At 49.6% G+C, this 24,222-nt stretch overlaps 2 protein-coding genes across 2 annotated transcripts in view; both read right to left on the reverse strand.

The window, feature by feature from the left end:
• The window catches only part of LOC133392706 (uncharacterized), a 46,620-nt gene extending 30,190 nt beyond the window's left edge, over positions 1 to 16,430 (reverse strand). The window contains exon 1 of the mRNA XM_061653376.1: positions 14,459 to 16,430. The gene's annotated coding sequence lies outside the window, so the exon portion shown is untranslated. The remainder of the gene's footprint in view (positions 1 to 14,458) is intronic.
• A 416-nt stretch (positions 16,431 to 16,846) lies between these two features.
• LOC133392705 (uncharacterized) lies at positions 16,847 to 23,617 on the reverse strand. The gene is made up of 2 exons (XM_061653375.1): positions 22,992 to 23,617; positions 16,847 to 22,919 (listed from the first exon to the last, which is right to left on the reverse strand). Exons 1-2 carry the CDS (start codon positions 23,380 to 23,382, stop codon positions 16,942 to 16,944), a joined length of 6,369 nt encoding a protein of 2,122 aa, XP_061509359.1. The 5' UTR covers positions 23,383 to 23,617; the 3' UTR covers positions 16,847 to 16,941.
• Between the last annotated feature and the right edge of the window lie 605 nt (positions 23,618 to 24,222).

Here is a 24,222-nt window from a genome sequence, read left to right on the forward strand (position 1 = left end):
CATACAATTTGTCTCCTCTTCTGTCTTCCCCAGCGCACGAATGCCGGAATTGTAGCGCGTACTTCCAAATCGTAGAAAGTGATCTCATTACGCTTCGCAAGGGGGCAAGCAACAGCAAACAAAAAATGGTTGCTACTTTGTACCATTCTATGCGCGTGTTTATTTGAATGGCTCGCGTTTAACTGCGGCGGGGTGGCATTAGAGACACATGGAAAAGCAGCAACAAAAACCCTTACTGCTCTGTATTTAAATTTCGAGCACATACCTTACCATTACGCTGGAGGAACCAGCTCCGGTGGACGCACGCTTCTTTAATTTAATTATATGGCGTGAGCATAATATTAAGAGCATACTTCCTCCAAGCTGCGGGCCAAAGGTGGGCAGATTTTTCTAACGATTTTTGGCTATCTATTCCATTTTTTTGGTATTACAATGGCCTCGTTATGTTTTTTTTTCAGTCTCCCCGGTTCCCGCTTTGTCTCCAGCAGTCTCTCTCCCTTGTCCGTTGTCGTTAATCTACGTTTATTTACTTTACTTCCATCGCTGTGCCGGATTAAAACCCTTCGAGATACTCGTTGTTTTTTTGGGGACGGATCAAGATTTGGAGAGAAGCTAGGCGTGCTGCGGCAGAGACCACGCACAAACCCCGCACAACCATTCCCGAGCCGTTTCTAATGACGCATAATTGTGTCTCGTTACGAAAACGCGTCCAATGAAGCTGAGAGAGACCCGCGCATCGAGCAAGAAAAACGACATTTGGGTGGGTGATGATTATGATTAATCTCCGGTCGCACGAGTCCACCAAGCCGAAGCAAGAACAACCCGAGACCGACCGTACTTTGTCGTTGTCTGCTGTTTGTTGTTTAGCCCCGAAAGACTGTAGGCTTTATCTCTCGCGTGCGCTTTCTATCTAAATGTTGCTAGCATAAAAAAGGATAGAGAGAGAGAGGTAGAAGAGGACGAGAAGAAAGAGTGCCGAACGTCCATCAAGTCGCTGCCTTCGGTACGACGGAAGTGCCAACCGCTGTCACAAACGTCCCGCTAGCCCGCCTGTTGAAATTACTCACGATTTCTGCTACCAACCAAAAAAAAAACAACCCCGTCGACTTCTTCTCCTATCTGATTCTTGGCCACAAAACAGCGCGCACACACACACACGCACAGAGCTTAAATAGATGGTAAAGTAAACGGTTTTTCGGTGAGACTCCGCCACCGCCGATGTCGAACCGAGTCGCAAACCGAGCGTTAAAACGAAAGACTCCACACGCAAGCGACGAACCCCGTCCGTTTGGTGGCATGTCATTGCGCGACGATTCTCACACCGCTGCGTGAATTGGGGCCACGCGACGCATAGTGCGTCCGTGATTGTTTTTGGTGTTTTACTACTACGCGGGTTGGCCTTGATGCTGCGAGTCTGGCGAGTCTTGCTGGGAGATGACATACGCGGCGATACCTACGCCCGATATGGCGGATGTTACCTAAAACCCCTTTTGGGAAACAAGATGGATGGATAGTTAAACTCTTCTCATCAAGATTATCGCTGCTGACCTTTCCACCGGGTACTGGTGCGGACTAGGGAAGGATGGAAGATGGTTTGAGATTTATTTCTCACCACCCAAAAGCGATCCCAACCCGGTGGTGGAAGAAACGTGATCTATTGTCGAAATGACGCCGCTGGATGGCCCCGCGAACGCGTCATTATCCCGCAAAGCAACACACACACACACACTAATGAGCACCCTACGATCCAGTGAAAGCCAGCGGGTGAGGGGAAATCAATCGGCCAACCATTAAAACGTGACGCTATTCGGGCGTCCCTATCGGCGATGCGATATCGGCGGCGCACGTACTACTTTGTAAGGCCACGTTCTTGCCATTTTTAACACCGACCGAGAGATGCCAGCCGGCGGTTGGGCAGAATTGGCACGCATCCTTCTCTGCTTAGCACGCTTTTTCGAACTCTTCGGAGTGTGTTTGTATGCCTCCCTTAAGCAACAGGGACGATGATACACAGGGGGTGTTGTGTGTTGCTGTATGATTACGACCGATTACGCCCGTCTGCCAATCGGGAGGCTGTAATAAAAGGAAGGGACGCAGCAACAGCAACAAACATGCGAGAAAATGACAGATAAAGATAGATCCCTTATCCCCGGCAGCGTCTCGCGGCTAATCATCTTCCGCTGATGGACAAAAGGGGGCAGACCAAATCTGTGATGGGGCCGCGATTTTTATCGTGTCACGAGCGAGCAGAAAGTGCAAAAGGTGTTTTGCGCGATCGTGCTTGTACGGATCAAGGCTGCTCAGCATCCGTCGGTCGTAACTAGTAAGAGTGAAAACGCGCTGCACACCCCGCCGAGATGTAATAATATTTTAATGAATTAATTAAATCTTCACTGCACGTCGTCTCCACACCGCACGGTTGCTGCTGCAGCTGCATAGCTCTTAAAGAGTAAAAGTAAACGAAGCGAACGCAAACGCCAGATCCTGCGAATTGGGAAAACGCGTAGCAGCGTGCGCGCGTCAAACGGAACGAGATTCACACGCTGACCAGCGGACCGGCACAGGAAACAGGTTGTTGCTGCATGATCGTGTGTATGTGTGTTTGCTTGAGAGTGATTAACTACACCTTTTGGAGGGATTTTCCACTGCACCCCGATGTTGCCGCCGTTTTGCGCTGTTTTGTGCGAGCCCGCTGTTAAAAGGTGGTCAGTTGAGCTTATCGCTTTGGAAAACGGCAACGGTGGGGATGTGTGTCTTTCCACCAACCGGAACATGCTTCCCATTAGTTGCAACAATGCACACACACACACACACTGTTGCAAGGCCGGTTGTGTATGTGTGGATGTTTTCACCACAACTTCCGCACTACTTCCGGGGGCAGCCCCTCACTCGTTGTTTTGATTCGAGTGCGCTTTTCGTGTTTTTCTCACGAACGCTCTATCGATGCAGGAATTTGCTTTGGTTTTGTTATTATATACCAACACGGGGGGGCAAGAAAAACGACTATATTATAGGGTTTGCTCGGTTCTAGTGAATCTTTCAACAAATCTTTCACTTGGCAAAGGGAGGCACTTTTTGCGCCCTTGTATTGAAGGGGAAAGGTGCCCTACAATCAACAACAGCAGAGGGAAAAAGCTATCAAAAGAATAGGGGCCATTTTGAAATTACAGTGTTCTGGTTGAAGCGCTACTCATCGCTACTCTATCAATTCCTGCTGATTACAAGGTAGCAAACATGGTAAAAAGCGAAACTTGATTATTGTTTAGAATTGTTTGTTGCTTTCCCAGCGGTTGGGGAAGAGAATTTTGCTACATTTTCACGCTTCAAGTGTTTGGTGAAATGGTAAAGGCAGGGTAACAGCGCGCAAATCCGCCCTTTAAATGTGTCGTCACTGATCGCACATGAGCAAATAAAACGAACGACTTCAATGCAAGCGACGAACCCCGAAGCGATCCTGCGAAAGCGAGCAATTGTGGCTGGAAATTGCTTATTTATGCATTTTGCGACTGTGCACTTTCACCGTGACCGGGATGCATCGGAACAGACACACACACACACACGGGAGGGCGCGGATGTCGATCGATTTCCACATAATTAGATAATTAGCACCGGGAGGCTTACAAGAGCGAGAGAGAGAGAGCCCTTTCTCATAATTAATGCCGCAGTGCCCCGGGACGACTAATGCGTCGTACGGTGTGTGTTTCCCTTTCCGTTCCGTGATTGTTTTTTTTTTTGTTTTTTGTCGTCGCTCCCATCCACCCAACGTTGGTGGTGTCGATAGTGAAAACTGATCCCCTCCGGTAGCCGATGACGGAAAAGGAAAATTATTATTATCCGCCCCGCTACCTTATGCCGTGCTGGTGTGGGACATATTGAACAGAAGGTTTTTTTTTGAATGGATGGATGAATGCCATGGGATGGGATTAGATTTCACTAGAAGGTGTGACTCTCAGACGAGTGAGGCTTAATGTTCCCACGTCACAGCCCACCCGGGCCTTCCGGATGGCGGCGACAAACGATCGATAAACATGGCTCTACCGTGGGAGGGGGGAATGGGCAATGCAAATCAACCACAGGAAAATGAATTACTTCCACCTTTCCGCAGAGTATAATGGTGCGATAAAACATGATACCGTGGCATTGATCCATTGGCAGCAGCTATCTGCCAACAACAGCCACAAGCACATTCACACACCGATGGCGGACGGAAGAAAGTGAAATTTTATGCCATCGTAATAATAATGGACTTTTAAGCTAAAGTCGAGTAGAGGTTATTGTGGTGATGTCGATACATAAAAAACAACAACACTACAAGTGAAGCCCGATCCATCATAAACCTGTTTCCCGCCCCTTTCTCCCACGCCTTTTGTCTTGCCCCGGCCAAGCGAGAAAGTGCAACCGAGAGAGAGAGAGAGAAGGAGACTGGCTGTGCCGGTGTGTCTGTGCGCATCTCAGGTTAAGGTACGATGGTGCACGAAAGCGTAATCGACACTGGCATTTTACATTTTCACCCCAAACATCGATCCCGTAATGATGGAAATAATAATAAAAGAAAGCCAGTGCCTTCCTACAAACCCCGCTCTCCAGCTGCCTTTTTCTTTGACGGGACACGAGCGATCCGATCGGGTCGATGGCTTCTTAATGCGCTTCCCCCTTTCCTTCTTCTTTGCCTCATTTCGCACAGGGGTGCGATTTATCAACTCCGAATGCTATGCGGGACTGTTGCCGCAAGGGGAGACTGTATTGTTTTGCGGGGAAAAATTGCGCGAAAATTCACATATGATCGCGATCGACACTTTCGACGGCGGGACCAAAGGATACCACAATTGTAATGAGAAACGTAGCACGGTGTCTTTGTAAGCGCGAAAGTGCGATCGTGAGATCGACACATCGACAGCTTTGAATTGAGGCTTTTTTTTGGTACGATTGCCTCCACGCGATCGAGGAACCGTTTTCGCAAATCATTTATAATTTTTTGATGTTAGAGAGCATTCAGAAAAGTGCACGAACTAAAAATTGATACGATTGATAAGGGTCAATTTGTATCGAAATAAAGCAAGCCACAAACGATGGCATGATCTCATTAAGATTGTACCTTGTTGAGCTCGTGCTGGAAGCATTATTGTGCGGCACGAACAACGATCGTCTAGGAAATGAAACCTGAATTAGAGCGTTATATCGCAGGCTGGCTCATTAGTAGACCCATTTTGGGGGATTAGATTAGTGCCGTCCAATTGTTCGGTGCTGTTCAAAACTCCTCGGGCAGGGAGAAGATTATTGATAAATTAGCTTGAATTGTAATCATGGCGCAGACAGACATGCAATGGCATAACCAGTGGGCTGTCCGCAAGCGCACTCGAACGAGCAGATCGTAAACAAGCGGGCAGTGGATTGGAAAAGTATTTTCAACCAATTTGTGGTCTGGCTTGATGCTGTTGTTGTGGAAATGGCTTCTCTTTATGAGCTGATTACATTGCTTTGATTATTTGTATTGAGGATTAACTGCATTGCTTCGGGAATGATCTTACGGTGCAGTGGTAAACGATCAGTCTTACGTCATGCCGGTCTTGGGTTTGAATCTCGCACTGAACACGCGTTTCTATGGAGACAATATGACTGGTTTGTAATTCGTAGGCGAGAGATTGTTTTAACACAAAATAACCTTAAAATGAGGCCTTCAAAGTGACTTTATATACACACTCACATACATTGTGCTTGTTTTGACATGTGTTCTTTTGGTCTTAATGCATATTCAGTTTCATAATGCCAATTGATCCATCCCACACACACAAAACAAAACAGTTTGTTCCACCTGGCGGGGAGCTGTTAAGCGCCCTTCTAACACCAGTAGCTCCTATTTCTCGCCTTTGAATTATGTCTCTCGCCAGTCCTCTCACCATTTTTTTGTGCCTTCCAATTGGGCCGCGATCAATTCGAGTGTCATTGACCTTCCCGTCGAGTGGTCGAGTGAAGCCGTCGCCGGCCTCGCTGGACACTGTCAAATATTCTGCTAATAAAACAATTCAAGAAGGCAGAACAATGAATCTGCACTAGCAAGCAGAATGGGGAGAAAGAGAGAAGCTGCTATCGCGCACCGTTTGTAGAATGGACCCCGCTCAGGAATGACAAATGCTGCGGGAAGGTCGACTACCGATTATTGTTAGCAAGGAACGCAACAGCAGCAGCAGCCGCCGCAGCAAAATGGGAGAAAATAAAGTCAAGCGCAAAGGAATAAATAACACAAAAGGGGGCCGAAGGGGCAGGGGCACCACACCAAAGCACCGGAGCACAGCCCGAAACGAGTTCTCGGTGGGCTGGAGTGTGAGGTTAGAGGGCTGATTGGCGGTGTCGAAGCAGCTCGCGAATAATTCATCGCCGTCCGCTGGGGCCTTTCAAGTCAGTTCGGCGTCAAGCTGGACCTTTAGATTGTTTTTTCCTCCACCGCCTTCTTCTTCCTCTTGTTCCTCTTTACTTACTTCCCATTTTCCCATTCGTTCTGCTGCGGACTACCGTTGCGCGAATTGCTGTCAAATCGCGAACCCGACCGAGCGTTGGTTGTTGTTTGTGCGATAAGTTGTTTACTTGTGCAAAAGGGTACAACATGTTTTGGGCAGGGAGAGGGGCCTCTGGGTGGGGTTCCGGGGGAGACGAGACTGCGCTGGAGTTAATCACTTTATTGCGTGGAGAGAGAGAGAGAGTCAACGCGCCCGTGTTGTGTAGGAACAGCAGCCAGCGTCGCTGCAAAGAACGAGGGGACATGGGGCTTACGGGGTTTGTGTGGGGTGCACACACACGCGGGATGACAGTTAGCTAGCTACCGGTGAAATTGATCGGCGAAATCATACCCCGGGACGGCTGGCGTGTTCGGGGTAAAAGATGCGCTGCCTCGCTTACGCAACAGCGAGCGTTTGTTGTTAACGCGCGGGCTCTACGCAGGCGACCTTGCTTGTTGCGTGTGTCTGGTGTCTTGTTCCGGCCGGGGAACGATATATTATAGTTACGAGTAGCAGGAAACAAAACGATTAACTAGGAACATCCTATTAAAAGATGGCGGATGAATTAAGAATAGAAAATGATTAGCAGGCTGCAGCAGGAAAGATGAAACGCGATGATCCCGGAGGCATTTGGACGGAAATATTTAAAACTAATTATTACAATATTGTCTGTCATTATGTTTTGTGGTGTACTATCGGAAGTCTTGCATGGGATTAACGAGTATACGAAGAAGTAATGAGCCATCATCAAGAATGAATGATAACACACTTAAAAAGCTCTTGTTGGTTTGCTAAAGTTCGGTCAAGGTTGGAATTGAACTCCCGAGTTGTCACGTGTAATCCTGTACGTTTGGCACACGACTAAGGAACCTCATACCAGCAGGAAGCGATAAAACATGATCATGTTCTTAATGTTCGGAATGAATTAACTTTCTGATTGTACAACAATGTACTCTATTGTTGGTTTTTGTAATTTGCAGAAGCAAATCAAACTCTAACGCCAACCGTCATCTCATGCTCGTGCTGTGTGTGTCCCCAACGCGCTTATAAGTAAGCTGTTTTGTGAAGTGACAATCCAACTAACCGGATAATTGACACCGTGTGAAGGTGCAAGCCCTTCTCAAGCCTGCTCGGACAAGCTCACTTGACCGCTTCAACGCAACAAGGGCAAGCTTTTGTGCATTAGGAGCATCGTTTCGGTGCGCTTCTCTTATGCGCTTATTGCCACTTGAGCCACTTTTCGACGCAACGCTTTTCAACAATGTATAAGCTCACCATTCGTGAGGACCATCCGTAAACGACAAGCAAACAGCTTTGGCTGTTTTTTTTTTTTGCACCACAAAGCCTCTGCTCGCCGCTCTTTTGGTGTACGAAAATTTACACATAATAGAGAAAGAAACACTGAACATGCTGCTGCACGTGCTCGGAGGCTTTTGACCTAAATTTAAGAAGCGGGAGATGAAATATTAGGCACACAGTTAGGCTGAGAAGTTGTTTTGCTCCACTTTACTATCGGTATGCAGGCTCAACAACCAGAGGTGGTGTGCAAAAATATGCAAATCCTCTCGAAGGAAACAAAAAGGAATGAGTTACGGGAGGAAAGAAAGCAAAAGCATATGCCCTTTACTTTCCAGAATGGAACCAGTTTTAAATGGGGTTTTTAAATTACAAAAGGATTGTACACAATACACAGCAGACTCGTCTCAGCCATTTTCAAAGGAGACTGAGCGATCAACAACATTCGAATTGAAATGAGAAATAGCACACCTTAAATTTTGGGTATGAAAAAGTAATTTAAAATATTGCTGATTTCCTGTGCTGTTGTCTTTTATCAACCTCATTAGCAGCAAAAGCAATAATACGCTTCGACTATGGACAGCTGCGTCCACATTCCTTCGCATTGTAGCGCACTTTCCCACCCCAAAACCAATGACCAAACGCGAACAATCGCGTGCGATTTTTCCCATTTGTTTCACCCAATTCCAACCACCACGCGGTCGTCCAATAATTTTCCACGTCCGAGTTCAATAAAAGCTGATTGCATTTCTTCTTTTGCAGCGTTTTGCACCGGGGAATGACGTTGCCGGTTTATTGCACACACACACATACAAAGAGAAACAAAAGTGCCGGGAAATGGACAATATTTCTCACCAATCTAGGCAAACGAATAGAAGGTTCCAGTGTAGCAACCAGCACGTGGAACGAAAAGGGAAACGTTTGTCCCATCGCATCGCGCTCCTCGATCGGAACACAGTCGAATCGAAAATGCGAATTTGAATTGCATGTCCACTTCACGGTGGTATAGGAAGAGAATGGCTTCCCAGGCGATGGGGAGCGTTCTTTCTCTGAAAGTAATCAACCGCGTACAGGCCATCGGCGATGGCGATGAACGGCGGACGCGGGAACGCTTGGATTGAGATTTTATTGCCCGGCACACGAATTTTAACGGCGCTCGGGTGCGATTGCCTTTCTGTCCTGCCCTTTCTAAGACCATATAAACCGCGCACAGCGCACCAGCGCAAACTAGAAGCGAAGGAAAGATGATTAGTTTATACGGCGCGCTTCACACCATTTCGTTCGGTTCGGGTCAACCACAACAGCGCCGTCCATTTATGGTTTTGGCCTTTTTCTCGAGCGGTGGAGTTTGGGGAATGGGAAACGTATGGAAAACAAAAACTGAACAAGATGTGAGGTCGCCCGAAGAGGGCTTATCGAACCAAAACAGCCATAAACCACCCACCAAGGGGAACGGGGTGGATTGGGTGAGAGAAAAAGATTGACCGACGCATTAGCGTCATCATGCTGTCCATTAATCCGATCGAATCGATCGCCCAATCGTGCCCGAGGACCATGAAAAATCGGAAATAAACTGCTTATGCCATCGCGGACGCTTGAGTGTGTCTGTGTCCCCCCTGTAATGGTCACATAGGGTGGGCTCATCTTTTGAAATGGACAATTTGTGACCGCTTGCATCGAAATTCGTCTCAAAGTGGTTCGAAAGAGCCTCATTTTTTGATTCCATTCCATAATTACCACAATGTTGGGTGACCTCCATATTTTGTACCAAGAGCATGAAAAGAGCAAACGCAGTAGGTTCCATTTCACAAACCGACCGCCCTGCAGCAAGCGTCGTTTTGCATCCAAATTGAAATTCACACCGTAAACCTCAATCCGTCCTTGGGTGCGTTTTCATGAGTACTTGCGCAGCAGTCGGTTTTGGTATAGAGTTCGAAGATGTTATGGCGTTTTGCATTTCATAAGCTTCGGATTGTGTACATTCATACACACTGTACTGTACTTCTGTGTTTTTTTTATGGCTCGCTTGAATGTCACTCCAACAAGCCACATTTATATGGCTGCAATCAGGGGTGGGATGAATAATTTATTATGTGAAAATGGGTTTTGCAAAGCGGCAGATGGTAGCGATCTTGTAGGTTGTAAAATGCAGGCATGTAAGTCGTGTAAATGAGCGGCGGAGAAAGATAAACAAACAATAGTTAACTAGAGTTTTATGAGTCAATATTCGGGTACAGGCCTAATTAGTTTAAATGTACATATTTAATGACAACTTTTGAAAGGCTATGTGGAAAAGCAAAATAAAAAAATGAAACAGCATCATTTTGAAGCAAAAAGATAAAGGCAAACGACTGTCTTTATATCAAAATATCAAAAAATGCTTACTTATTGTAAAAAAAGGAATAGTAAGTAAAACGAAGGTTAATTTTCCCTAAAGTAAAAAACAGACAAATGATGTATAAATGTACTAATACAAAAAACTCTGAAGAGTGATAATGATCTTTTTAATGATAAATCAGCTAATCAGAATCTCAATTATACATTTTGACAATATTGACAGTAGAGAAACCATTCAAAGTGTAAGTAAAATTGATTGTACATCATCTATTGGTGTATACATCGATTTATACTTTGTCTACAAAGCAAGAGAAAGCGTTAATCAACTCTCGCCAGCTGTCTTATCTGATGGAACAACCACACTTAATAGGGAGCGCGTTGTAAATATCAATGTCTAATAGTTAATTACCTGCTGACAACGTCACTAAACGGTATCATCAGCACATGTTAAGCTCTATCATCAGGGCAAATGTCGCAAATAGGGGCAGCAAAACCGGTACGGAAGCAATCGCAAAAGGATATCCTGCAGCCGGTGTTTTGCATAATGCCATCGACATAAATCGCGCGTGTCGTAAAACGCATCCACGTGGGATTCAATCTCAGCAACAGAAGTGCGCGCAAAAACAAAACAAAAACACGCCACCGTACGCCACTATCACACGTGAAAGTAGTCATCGCTTGCGTCGTCTCGTGGAGGTAATTACACTCGTCCAAGATCACAACAGGCCAGCTCTTTCTTTCCCGCCCGGTACACCATCGCGCTGCTTGTTTTAATGAGCTGATCGATTACTCCGATCCGCGGCCGTCCGTGGTACCGACGACATCTTCGCTTGGCTCAGCGCCGGTCAGCGACTCAGAAAGTGCCGTCATCATTACCGCCGTCTGGCCATTATTGTCATCAGGCCGAAGCTCATCACGAAACAACCCAGCCAGGTTTAGCCCATCATCACTTGTGTCTCCGGACGCTGCTTGTGGATGTGTGTTTCACTTTTGCCACCCCTTGGGGAGGCGGCAGAAGGGCAAAAACCGATCGGAAGTTCTTGTACCCAGGGCTTGGTGAAGCGAACCGTTTAACTTACGAACCGTTTAGAGAGAGAGAGAGAGAGAGAAAACGGTGCTTTGCCATTTTTGCGCGTGAGCTTGCAAAATGTTCAATTGCGGGGAGGAGGAAAAGGGAAGGTTCGTGCGCCATTAAATCTGGAGCGCGTAAATAATTAGCTGCCCAGTTTAGCGTTCCTCCACACCGAACCCTGCGCTCGGGTGCGGTCCTGTGTGGAGATGAGGTGTGGAGTTTTAGGGTCATTTGGCTGCTCCTTCTCAAAAGCGCAAGCTTTCAAGTACACATTAGAAACCGAACGCATTACACTAAGTAGTTTACTTTGGCGTACAAGAAATACAAAGTACAACTCGTTTCTAAGCGAAAAAATCAAACCAACCAAAAGGCAAAATGTCGCCCTGGAGTGGCTCGTGGTAGGCGCCAAAGGTGTTTTGGGGCAGCGCTTTGGCAGCAATAAAATGGCACCTGCTGCTGCTGCTGCTGCTTCGCCTTCCTTACCGCTTTATCTGTATTCCACTGCCGCCGAGGGGGACTAGTGGACGGATCACGACTCTATTTTTCCCTCGATGAATTTTCAATTGCTTCGTGGGAGTAGAGCAACCTTTTTTTGTTGTTGTTGCTGCTGCAGTGGAGCATAATGTCGTGTCGTGTGCACGACAAATAAGCCACACCTTGACGAGGGTGTATTGATTGTAAACCGTTTTTTTATTGGCCACTCAGCGTGGAGCACAATTGTATTCCGCCAGATAGCGTTTTTCGGTTTCAGCAACAGTTTGCTTTCAAATTCTCACTTAAGCTACAGCAATTTAGGGGCAAAATTGTGTGTGTGTGTTCAAGTATAATAATGGGTTTTAATTGATCGAAACAAAAGACGAAATTCTTCACCCATTGAAGAGCTCACTCTTCTTAGGACTTTCATTGACGTCGAACGAAAGAAAGAAGTGAAAAAAAACTGGCACAACACTGCTTGAAACACTTCTCTTCTCCTTCAAAACGGAACAGTTATTTACCCTTAACAGTGGCAGTAAACCACTTTCCACGCTGGCCGCATAATAACGCGCAAAGAAAGCACAAATTGTGACGATCAGTACACTTTCGGCTTCAAAAAGGAAGGCTCTTTACCAAGTGCCTTTGGCGAACAATGGCGAAACAATAAAGCCTCCAGCAGCGGATCCGGGGAGGCAGCACCACGCTCTGCCACCGACGATGGTTTATCGATCAGCTTGGGGTTCGGCAGGCATCGCCCGTGCAGCTCCAATTGTGGTGTCTCAATTAGAGACTCTCCTCTACACCCCAACACACACACACAAAGTGTTGGTTGGGAGGAAAACAGTGGTTTGGCCCACTGACGCTAACGCCAAGAAATGGTTAAACTGTTTGGCCTGCAAGCGCGATTTTCGGTTCACCTCGATTTTCCCCCTCGAGTGCTGGGGCCAATTTGTGCGCCTTCGATCGGAAGCTGTGGGTCACACAAACACACACACACACACACACACACGTTCACACAGGAGAAAAGAAGGCCAAAAACAAAAGACAATTCAAGCTGGCGGCACATTATGGCGCTGGAGGTCCGCAGGTTGATCTGGAGTGAAATGGTGATCTTTTCGTATGGTGAACGATTCATGATGGCCATTCCAGACACACACACACACACAAACAATGGTGTGTACATTACTTCCGAAGCAATAAAAGAAAGTATATTCAGTTTGAAATGCAACAAAAAGGTTTCTCCATTGCAACAGTCAAATTCAATACGCCCCCGTCGATGCAAAGATGCAAAGAACGCCGCCGTGATGCACCGGCCGATGGTGGAAAACTGGTTCCGTGTGTGCCGTGGATTGCCCGCCGGCCAAGCATTCCAAACGCCGGCGAAGCTGCTCGAAGAAGTGCACCATCATCATCATCATCATCATCATCAGCATGATCGTTGCTGTATAATCTCTTCGGCATTATCAGCACACAGCACACTCCTCTAAGCCCAAGAAACAATCCCCGCTCGAAGGAGCGGTAGATACAAAAAAAAGGCAAAAATTGATCGAAATTATCTTGGCATGCACTGCTTCTTCGAACACTCGGCTCGCTCGGAAATTTATTCTTAAGGCGAATGGAAAATGGGCCCAATTTTGTGAGGGGCCCACCGGTAGCTTAAAACCAAAACCCGCTACAAACACATACTGGCAGGATGCAGCATTTGAGCAGAAGAGCAGTGCTTATTTCGATCCTTTTTTTGTGGCAAGGTGAAGGAAAAACGGTTCGAAAGCTAATTTTGTAAAATCGGTTGGCCAATTTCGGACGATCCTGCCTCGAGAACCGTGCCTGGGAGAGCGTTTATTTCATGCAACCCTCAACCGCTTCAACGCAGTATCATTGCGGAAAAGAGCGATTTAAATATGGCTTACGGGGACGAAAGGGGGGGATGATCGTTGTAAGTTCAACAGAATAAAAAAAGGGACAAGCAAACCGTGAACACATGCAATGCGATATCCCTACGAACCAACAGCAGACGACGCTTCCCACTGAGTTTCTCCCGTCTGTCTCACTGCATGGTGAGACCTTCTCGAAAAAGAAAAAAAAAGTTACAAATAAAGCAACAAGCCAAATTCAGGCCAACACGAGGCAATGAAGCACGCGTTCGCGCAGAGGCGTACACAGAACCGCACGAGACGTTTCAGCCGCGACGGGACGGTTCGGAGTGGAGCACACTTACGCTGTGGAAGAATGTGGCTCACAAAAAAAAAAAAAAAAAACATTGAGAAAAATTCCGAAACGCACCAAAAAACCCTTCCCACCCTGCCTCTCCATTCAACACGTAAAAACATTCCCCCCTCCGCACCACCATCTTGCGCCAATACCATCTGACGCTGTGAGAGCGGGTTTTCGTTTTCGGGGTTTAAAGTTGCGTTAAAGGTTCGTCGCTTTGCAGAGTCGCTCAGCTCTTTCGTATCCAACGGCAACGGGGAGCGAGCGCGTCGCTGCGCATACAAACACGCCTGTTGCTAGCGCGCGCGATGAAACGCACACAAGCGTAAAAGGTAAGCAAAGGGAACCCACCCGCTGCCAGATGGGACTGGAAAAGGAGCTGGTGATAAAACGTACCGGGACCCGGGAAGCGAACAGAACGAACGGCACGCACAAAACGAAACGTCAAATTCTATGTTTGTTGAAGGCGAAGGAGAGAAGAAGAAAGAAAAGCACAGAATAGGAACAATTCAGACGGAGGAAACAAACACAGGAGAAAGAGAAATATATAAAAAACGATTGCCTTTCAACTCACCTGGCTTATCCAGCAGCTTTGTCGAGGTGAGTGTCTTGAGGGGCTGGCTTGGGAACCTGCGTAATCGAAGCTGCGCAGGTTTGAAGTTTGTTCTCGTCGCCGCTGTTTTACTTCACAACACAGGCAAACACACACACACGCGTACACAACACCGGGGCCAGAAAAACGATGCACTTTTTGCAATCTCCTTTTCCTCCTGCTCGACTCACAAACCGAAGCCCGCGGCGGCTCGGTTCCCTTGTTTTTCCCTTTCGCCCGGTGAACGTTTTGCGCTTTTGCGCAATTGCTATTCTGCGCAAGTAATTCCGCAATTCGATGCACAGCGACGATCTTCCTGCTACGGCGTGTGTTTACTCGTCACGCATACCCACACACATACACACTTACATAAGCATAGACGACAGCACACACACATACACACACAGTGGTACACGAACCGGTTCAAAATAGAGCCGTCGGAACCTTTCCTCTTCCAATTCTACCGCGTCGTCGTTGGAGCCGAAACTGAACCGCCTTGGTAGTTGCTGTTTGGAAGCTGTGGAGTGCGACCTTTTTCTGTGACTCTTCTGCACGCCCCTCTTGCAAATTCACCCCACACTTTCCTCGCCCGTGATGCACTCGAGTTAAAAAATGCACTTTCAGATTAAAGGACTTGAAAGGATACTTTTCTCTTGGGAAAGATTTCACCTTTAAACACACACTCGCAGGCACTTGAAACACGCAAAAAAGGGATGAACGAACACACCTTCAAGAAGTATCAAATGACACAGCTGAGCCTGCTAATTTGGTAGCAGCAGCAGCAGCAGGTACAGAGGGTCACCTTAACACTTTAACACACTTGTTCTCACACAATAGACACAACGAAGCTTTCATTGAAGCAAGCGACGAACCCACTCTATCGGTAACGCACACCCTCTTAACAGCGAAAACCCTCCCTAACCGATACGCCGTTGCTGTGTTTGGTGTGGTAAGATGGTGTGTCTAATTTTGTTTTGATTTTGTTTTCACCTCCCCTTCTCCTTCTTCTCTTTTTCCTCCGGTTCGATTCGATCGGCATCAAATCTCGTTCGGGACTTGTTCACCCAATTCGACCGAAAAAGGGCATTCGCTTTGATCAATCGTTTATTGTTGTCGCTTTGCACCTCGTTTGCCGAGATTCGGATCGTCTGCCGATGTGTTGTTCTGGATTTTTTTATTGCTTTTTCGAATGAAGATGTATCACACTTTAATCACTTTTTTACTTTCTTCTCTTTTGGTCTTCTTTCAATGAACGATAATGCACAGGCACATTGCGCTTTTGTTAGCAAAAATTGTCCGCAACCATACTGGCTTCGCCGCCATTTAAAGGGTCGTTGTAACCGCAACCGCACAACAATGCACCGTCTGCCGTTCACAGTCAAGCGGCGCTGGACAATGGCGGAGCAGCAGCGACAATGTCACCGAGGACGACGCCATGTTTACCGACTGGACGGCATGACGACGGACGCTCTCCCCATTGGACGCCCCTTCCCAGTGACACCGCTACACCACAAACACGTCGATCGTCGCCATCCTGCGCCGCGGCGCGGCAGGAAGAAATGGTCACGAACGCAAAACGTAAAGCGAAGGGAAAATTAATATATCAACCTTCCGCGTGTCAGGGCAGGCGGGCCCGAAACAAACAGAACTACAGGCCGAACGGGGTGAGTTTCAGCGAATAACGCGCGCACAATAAGAAGAACCACACACACACACGCACACACTGTTCACCAACGCGCGCGCGCGAGTCACGTACGACAAACACTTGTTGGGATGGGATTAAATATATTGAAAAAGTGCGTCTCCTCATGTATTGGGGAAGTTGGTGGCTTTGTCACTATTGATTTCTTTCAGTAAAGGAACTCACATTTGTCACCAGCAGCACGCCGCGAACCGAGTCACAAACGTTGCGTCTGTAGCCGACGGATGCTCTAACAATAACGCATCGCGCAGGTTGCGGGTTCGTCGCTTGCGTTGATCGTTTAACTCTTTCGAATTTCTCAGAGCACAAGAGAAAGAGAGAGGCTGCGTCGAGAGTGTATGTGTGTGTGAGGGAGAGTGGTATATCGTGGAAGCATTGGAAAGAACGAGATGAAGTACAGCTCTAAGAGAGCACACAGCAAAAGCTCTGCTCACGGATTGTGCAATCTCTCGTAGCATAATAAATTACTTCCCGAAGAAAAACCTGTTTCGGGATCTTTGGCAAAGAGAAAAATTAAAGAGACTTGTTGTTGCAAAGCTCGGCAAAATCGATGAAGAGAAGTACTTCGAGAGCTTTTCTGAAAGCTCGTCCATTTCGATAAAGAAGAAGCTTTTTGATCGATTTTTTCGGACATCAATTGCTCCTGTACCGGTTGAAAAGTTTCCTCCTTGAAATCTTAACATTCTTTTATTTGTATATATTTTTTAGATCAATATAAGGGAAATAAATTGTACACTTACTACAACATCAACCCGCTGCTCGGTTATGTTTCCTCTTCTTCATTGTCTCCATCCTCCTGCTCCTCCTCTTTTTCCTCTTCACCATTTTCCTCGCTGACTGCTTCCATCACTACGTCCACCTCTTCCAGCTCGTGCCTTACCGCAATGCCCGACTCGTCCTGCTGGAACTGGCACCAGCTCACCACAAACCGCCTCAGCCCAAGCAGCACCAGTATGGTGGTCTGATCCACTCCGGCACCCTGCAGCGTCCTGCCCATCGTGACGTCATCGTCGATCGCAAACGTCCCGCACTGCCTCACATACCGCACGCACCACATGTGCTCCGCAAACAGCTCCTCGAAGTACTGCATCAGCTGCTCCATCACGTCGACGCTAACGAGCGTCATCAGATGATGGTAGCCGTGACGTGTAGAAGTCGTCTTTTCCAGCAGATTCAAGAACCGCGTCAGCGTGGTGCTCGAGCTACGGGGCGACAGTAGCGGCACAAATTTCAGCACTAGGATCAGTATACCGCGCTGGAAGAACACCGTCGAGCGGGGCGAATGATGCTGCTGGGAAGGGACGACCCGGTGCGTGCAGGCCATCACCTGCATCGAGTACCAGCAGTCGCTCAGCAGCCCCAGAAACGCTTCAATAGTATCGAACTCGAAGCTCTCGATCACGTCGATCCGCTCGCTCAGCCACCCGACGAACCCGAGCGAATCCACCAGGAATTGGCACGACTTCGGTATCTTGGCGATGGCGTTCAGCAGTCCCAGGATGGCCATGTTCAGCTCGCGATTGGACAGCGCGGACCCGTGGAAAGCCATCATCACGTGCAGGATGGGGGAGGCGCGCAGCACCGCAAAGTCGCGATGTGTCTTCAAGCCCTGCTGCAGCGTGCGCACCATAAACATGCGCTGCACATCGTGCTCGACGTCGTTGCTGTTGAACAGCTGCAGGAAGTTCGGCACCATGCGGAAGTTGTACACGTCCTGGTGGATGAGGTACTGTACCATCGGGCCGTGCAGCTTGCTCAGCACGTTCGGCAGCAGCTTGACCGTCTCGGCGATGAACAGCATCGACAGGAAGGGTGCGCGCGGCACGTGCCCGTGCTTGTGGACGTCCTCGTTGTAGCTGGCCGCGGTCGCGTACATCTCGATGAACCGGCGCTGCACGATGGCGAGCAGATGGAGCCACGTCTTGGTGTCGGTCAGTCGCTTCGTTAGCTCCAGGTGGCTGCGAAGGCGCAACAGCACACTGCCAGCGGCCAGGCGCATCTGCTCGTCGTTGCTGGCAAGGCACAGGAAGGGCAGGGTTAAAATACCGGCTCGAACGCCCTTCCGCAGCATGTCGGCTTGTTCGGACGAGTAGATGTAGTTCACCATCGGCAGCAGGAAGGCCGGGTCGTACGTGACCGCGTTCAGTTCCGTATTCGGTGCGTGCAGTTCCATCAGCTCACCGTGCGGATGGTACGCCTTTTTGCCGTGAGGTCGGCGCGTCCGCTCCACAAACCGCTCGACCGGGGACGTCGGTTGATAGTCCACCAGCAGGCCCCGTTTTTCTGGGTCTGATTGTGCCAGCAAATCGTCAAAGTTGGTCTCTGGGAGCTGAGAGCACGCGTCCAACTTGCGCCAAACGGGGAAGTTCTCGATCAGGTTGATAATTTTGTCCTCCATCAGCAACGAAAACACCTCGCTAATGTTCGTACGGAAGGAGTGTTGTGGCTTCGCCGCCGCACCACCTTCTCCTTCCTCTCCCTGCGCCGTTGCGCGCGATTCGAGCGAAAAGTGTTTAATGGCCGTTTCGCCCCACAGGAACGGACGGAACTCGTGCATCTGGACGCCCGATCGTTCGTACTGCTGCAGCAGCGCCAGCAGGTAGCGATTCGCATCCGTCAGCGTCGCCCCATACGCACCGAGCAGCAGTGGCACGTGCTTCGCGCTTACGACGGCAGGATTTTTGCTCGCCAGCGCGTACAGCAGCTGCACGAGCGACGTTTTCGGCTTGTACTGGTGCTGCATTAGCAGCACGCGCAGAAAGTTCGAGTGGGACAGTGCCCAGTCGTAGTACTTTTCGATCTCCGTCTGCTCCTTCTGCCCATCGGCGTAGAACTGCTGCACCAGCAGCGCCATCAGCTTCAGCAGCACGTGCAGCCGCTCGTCAAAGCGACGATCGTTCTCGCCCAGCCGCACCGTTTCGATTCCAAACTTGAGACAATTCTTGCAAAACGTCGTCCACTGACCAACCTTCGTGACGGACTCGTAGGAAACCTTCCCAAGCGCATCGTGGTAGCGTGTCGCCTGCGTTGTCCAGCGGTACGCAGCGAGCACAAGTTCGTTCAGCCGCTGCAGCTGCGCCTCCTGCTGCAGCAGATAGTGCGCGGACGAAACCGAACGGAACAGTGCCTCAAAGCACTGCAACAGCACAGCGAACCCGTTGCAGTAGATGGTTTGCAGCGTGTTGGCATTGCCTCCCTCAACTGCCGCCTTCAGCGCCACCTCGTAGATCTCCATCAGCACGCGCAGCTGGAACGATTCGACCGCCTCGATGCGTAGCTTTTTACGCGCGAAATCGACACACTCGTTGCGGGGCATGCACAGCCGCACGAGCTGCTGACTTGCGATTGGGTTTTCGCGATAAATAACGGCTGCCTTGTTCGGCTTTTCCAGCATCTTCAGGATCTGCCCCTTGAACGTGGCGTAAATCTGTCCGAGCAGCGTTTTACCCTCCTTCTCTTCAACAATCGCATCAGTAAGGATACCTTGCCGGAAGGCAACATTGAGCAACGGGTACATGAGCTCTTTCTTCGATGTGTTTGGCCCGATCAGCTCCAGGAAGGGCTCACGAAACTGGGCACCACGGCCCAGCAGGAACGTTGCAAGCTTTACAAGCGATTTGTTGATACGCCGCCCATTGTCGAAGAACACACCCATCAGCTCGGCCGGCACGAATGCGATGCTGTGCGGGAACAAGCTGAAATAGCCGTGCAGTGCTTGCTCCAGCTCTTCCAGCTCGATCGCTTCACCGGTGCCTTCCGCCTGGCCACACTCCATGTACACACGCACCAGCCCACGGACGGTTTCCTCCGGAAGGAAATTGTCCTGCCGGCAGCGGTTTCGCACGATCAGCTGCTGCAGCGTAAGACACAGCTGCTGGTAGTGGTAGGTGCGTTGATTGCCAACGGCCACGAACACATCCGCCGGCAGTTGCGCATAGTGGCGCAGCAGCGTACCGCAATGGCGCTCACTAAGCTTGAAAATGGTCTGCAGCTTGTGGGCCATTTCATCGTCGAGCTGCGTCGCCGATTCCACCGTCGACACCTGCATCAGCTCCGCCACGATCTTGTTCGAGTACAGCTCGGTGTAGCTCGCAAAGTGCGGAAGTTCGCACAGCAGCTGCATCAGCTCGTACACGAGCTCGGACACGTGCCGGCGCAGCGAACCATCCTCGTGCCGGATGATGGTAAAGTGCTCGAAGATGATCGGCCGCTGCAGAAAGATGCCCTCCAGCAGCTCGCCAACGTCCCGGCCGGACAGCAGGTTCGGCTCGAGGAGATGTTTCAACAACAGTTTACAGTGAATGCTGATTTGTTGCACGCGTTCGGGGGTAAGCGTGCGCGATGCAATATAACGGCAGAGATAGAACAGGGTTTGATGGAGCAGATTCAGTAACTCATCGCGCACGTGTCGCTTGTTGCGTTTCCAGTCGGCCGGGTTGAAGGAAAACTGCTTTTTCGTCACCAGCGCTTCATTGAGCTGGCGCATTGGAATAGCATTCTTTTGCGGCAGCATACACTCGCTCCCCTTCACCCAGCTCTCCGCATACTTGACCATCGTGCCCATTATGCAGCCGTCTTTCAGGTCTTTCACCGCACGAACCACAATCTCGGGATGGGGCAGATAGTGGAGATAGCGCAACACGACGGCTTCGAAGTATTTTTGAAACTTTTGCGGCCGACTGGTCGCACGATCGAACATGTGCGTAAAGAAATTGTCCGCCACCGGCAGCTCTACCTGCGCATCAAGCAGTGCCGCATCCGAACCGGCCATCGTCTCCGTTTCGTCCGTTTCCTGCTCCACTCGCGCGAACAACGCTTCCAGCTCGGTCTGCTGCTTCTTTGCGCTTACCACGAACGCATCGTCAATCAGTTTGTGATCGACTTCCTGCGCTGATTTCGCTTTGTGGCCGATTTGAGTGGCCGCATTGCCCGCTTCCTTCGCCAGATAGGTTACCAGCTCGGGCATCTGCTCCTGCGGCACGTCGGCCATTGCCTGGAACCAGAATTCTATCTCCGTGCCGCGATTACCGAACAGGGCCGTGTTGCGGAACAGCGTCAGCAGCTGTTCGGTGGCATCAAGGCGCGTCGCTTCATCACCCCGCAGATATGCCTTCACCAGCAGCGTCAGTGCGGAGGGGAAAAGGGAGGAGTTGAACGATACACTCTGTGGTTCCAGCGCAATCACCACCTTGATCGCTTTGAACTCGTAGTTGAGGAAGTACCGCTCGACTACGGGATTCTTGTACGCCGGCTGCAGAATATCCCGGAAGGTGGTAATGAACGAGGACGCCTCGATGTACGCCCGGAAGGAGCGGATGCACACCAGCAGGATGTCCATCGCCTTCTCGAGCGTGTGCTCCTGGCGCTTCATCGTGCGGTCGTCGCGTACCGTGGCCATCGCGCCCATTATTCGATCGATGCTCGGGAACATGGCGACAATCTTGTTGATCGCTTCCACCTTCACCCTTTTGCGGCCGAACTGGTCCAGCAGCGGGCGGCGCTCGATCGCCTGCAGGTATTGCTCGCAGCGCGACACCATGATGGAGAGAAGCTCGAAGTAGAGCGGGATGTTCTCCTTGCGCGTGTCCAGGGCTGCATTGATGTGCTCGAGCATCGAGCGTGGCAGTGTGGTCTGCACGACGAACGTTGCAAGCGTTTTAGCCGAAACGGTTTCGTCCAGTTTCGCGATCAGCTCGTCGGGTTTGTGCAGCGTCAGCATGCTCTGCAGCATTGTACGGACTTCTTCCGAGTTTAGCTTTAGCAGGCCGCCGTACATGTCGAGCGTTGCTGGCAGCACCTCGGGACACACCTCGAGCATACCGAGCACGAGCCGGCGCTGGTGTTCGTTTAGCTGAGTGTGCTTCAGGTCCTGCAGCAGCTGTCGGTACCGAGGGCTTGCCCGGTCCAGCTCAATCGACTTGGGCACCAAAAAGTACCGCCGAGAGGTAAGCAGCGGCAGCACGAACGTTTCCACCGCGCTCAGCACACGTTGCTTGGCCCCTTCCAGAGTGATCTGCTTCTCGGGACCAACCCACTCGTACGCTTTGACCAGCGCCTTGAGGATGTCCGTCGTGAAGGCCGTCCGGTACATGTACTTGTCCATGTCGGGGTTGTCGAGAACGTACTTCTTCAGCGTGCTCATCACCAGAATCACGTTTTCCGCACTGTCAAACACGAGGTTCAGAGCCAGCGGGTGCACGAGGGCCGGACGGGCCAGCCAAAAGCGCACCAGCTGCGTCGGCGTATCGATGAGAAACGCCAGGTTAAACTCGATGAAGGCTGACCGGACCGAGTTGCCGATGTAGCCCTCCTGCTTGGCGACCGACTCCCGGTACTCGGCTATCGTCATCTTCGCGCAGCACGTGTCCACCATCCGCAGCACATCGCGCCAGTGTGTCGTTGCGTCGACGAGCAGGATCGCCCTCAGGAGTCGCAATGCCGAAGCCTTGCTGGCCATCGCATGCTCGCCCTGATCCTGTAGCAGACTGCACACAACCGGTTGGTAGTTGGTCATGATCGATCGGACACACTTGACGGCGTATTTTGCGTGCGTTTCATCGTAATCCAAGCACTGGAGCATCACCAGCTGAATCAGGTGTAGCACGTCGGCAATGTCGGTCAGCTTTTCCTTCTCGCAGGAGGACAGAACCTCCATCAGCGGCACCAACGTTCCACCACACCGCAGGTAGTACCCAAGCAATTCCCGGTTCTCGTACACCTCCCGCAGAAAGTTTCGAATGGCTATAGAAAAACAGGGGATAGAATGAATATTTTGCCACTTCGTATGGGAGGTTTTCTTTACCCCGCACTTACCAGTCATTGCCATCGTTCCGGTAGTCAGCTCCTTGCGGAAGTTTTCCGCCACTTTGGTACTCAATTTCTCCTTGCTGTTCGGATTCACATACCCGCCGTTCGGTTTCCCGATGCGGTTCCGTTTCCTAAACACCTGCGACACCAGCCGGCCCCTCGGTTTCATCCCCGCACTTTTTCCTCCCGCCACCATTCTTCGGGCCGGTTTCTTCGCGCCACCGGCAGCTTCCGTCGATGACTCGCCGCCCGGCGTTCCGTTTTGCTTCGGTTTCTTCGGTTTCTTGACCGCGTGGTTCTCTCCGGTCGCTTCATTGGTCGGTTTCGGTTTCTTCTTCTGCACTGGACACTCAACACCGTTCGATTTTAACTTACGCTTTACCGGAGTTGTCGTCATTTTGATGTGTGGCGTGTGTTAGGAAGGGATTTTGTACGTTTTTTTAAGGGAATTTATGAGAAAATTAAGCCGACCGAGCAATAAACACCACACCACGCGGTGCCGTTTCAAAACAAACAACTGTCAAACTCGCCGTCCGTGGGGGGCTCAAGATGTGTAGAGAAAGGTGTGTCATACCGCGCAAGGTGCACACAACAATAACAAACGGATTGAATCGTTTCATGTTGAAATGTTTCAAGCCCGTTTCAAATGGTCTTGAAAATTTGAATTTTCTCTGAATCTTTTCAGAAGTTCGTTAAAGGGCGCACATGGCACGTGCGTTTGCAGCTATTTCGTTGCTTTTTTACGATGCTTCGGCGATATTTACAATTTAAATTCATCAAAACCAATTCAGCGCTACATATATCATGCGTTTGTGACAGTGTGGCGTTCGGAATCGACTTAAAGATTCAGTCTGTGGGTCTTTGAGCTTCTTGTTTGTCCGTTTAAGCAGTAAAATTCCATACAGAGTAAAGATTACAGTGTTTTTGATGAACAGATTGCGTATAAACAGCGGTTATGATAATCTGTTGAGGGAATGTTCAACTTTGAGTTAATCACGATCCCTTTGAAGAATGTTAGAATGACAAAATGCATCCAAAATCGACACATTCTACCGTCTAGCATCGCACACACGGTGGACACGTGTAACAACAAATCAGTTCATTACACCTTCAGCTTCTCTGCGCGTTACCACTTCATCGCTAGGCTACTACACCTCTTCCCACACGCGACAATGTTTCGAAACATAAAACGCATTCCGAACTAGTAACGTACAATATCCGCCAGGTACACACCCAC

Source organism: Anopheles gambiae, chromosome 3, assembly GCF_943734735.2.
Source record: "Anopheles gambiae chromosome 3, idAnoGambNW_F1_1, whole genome shotgun sequence".
Lineage (NCBI taxonomy): Eukaryota > Metazoa > Arthropoda > Insecta > Diptera > Culicidae > Anopheles > Anopheles gambiae.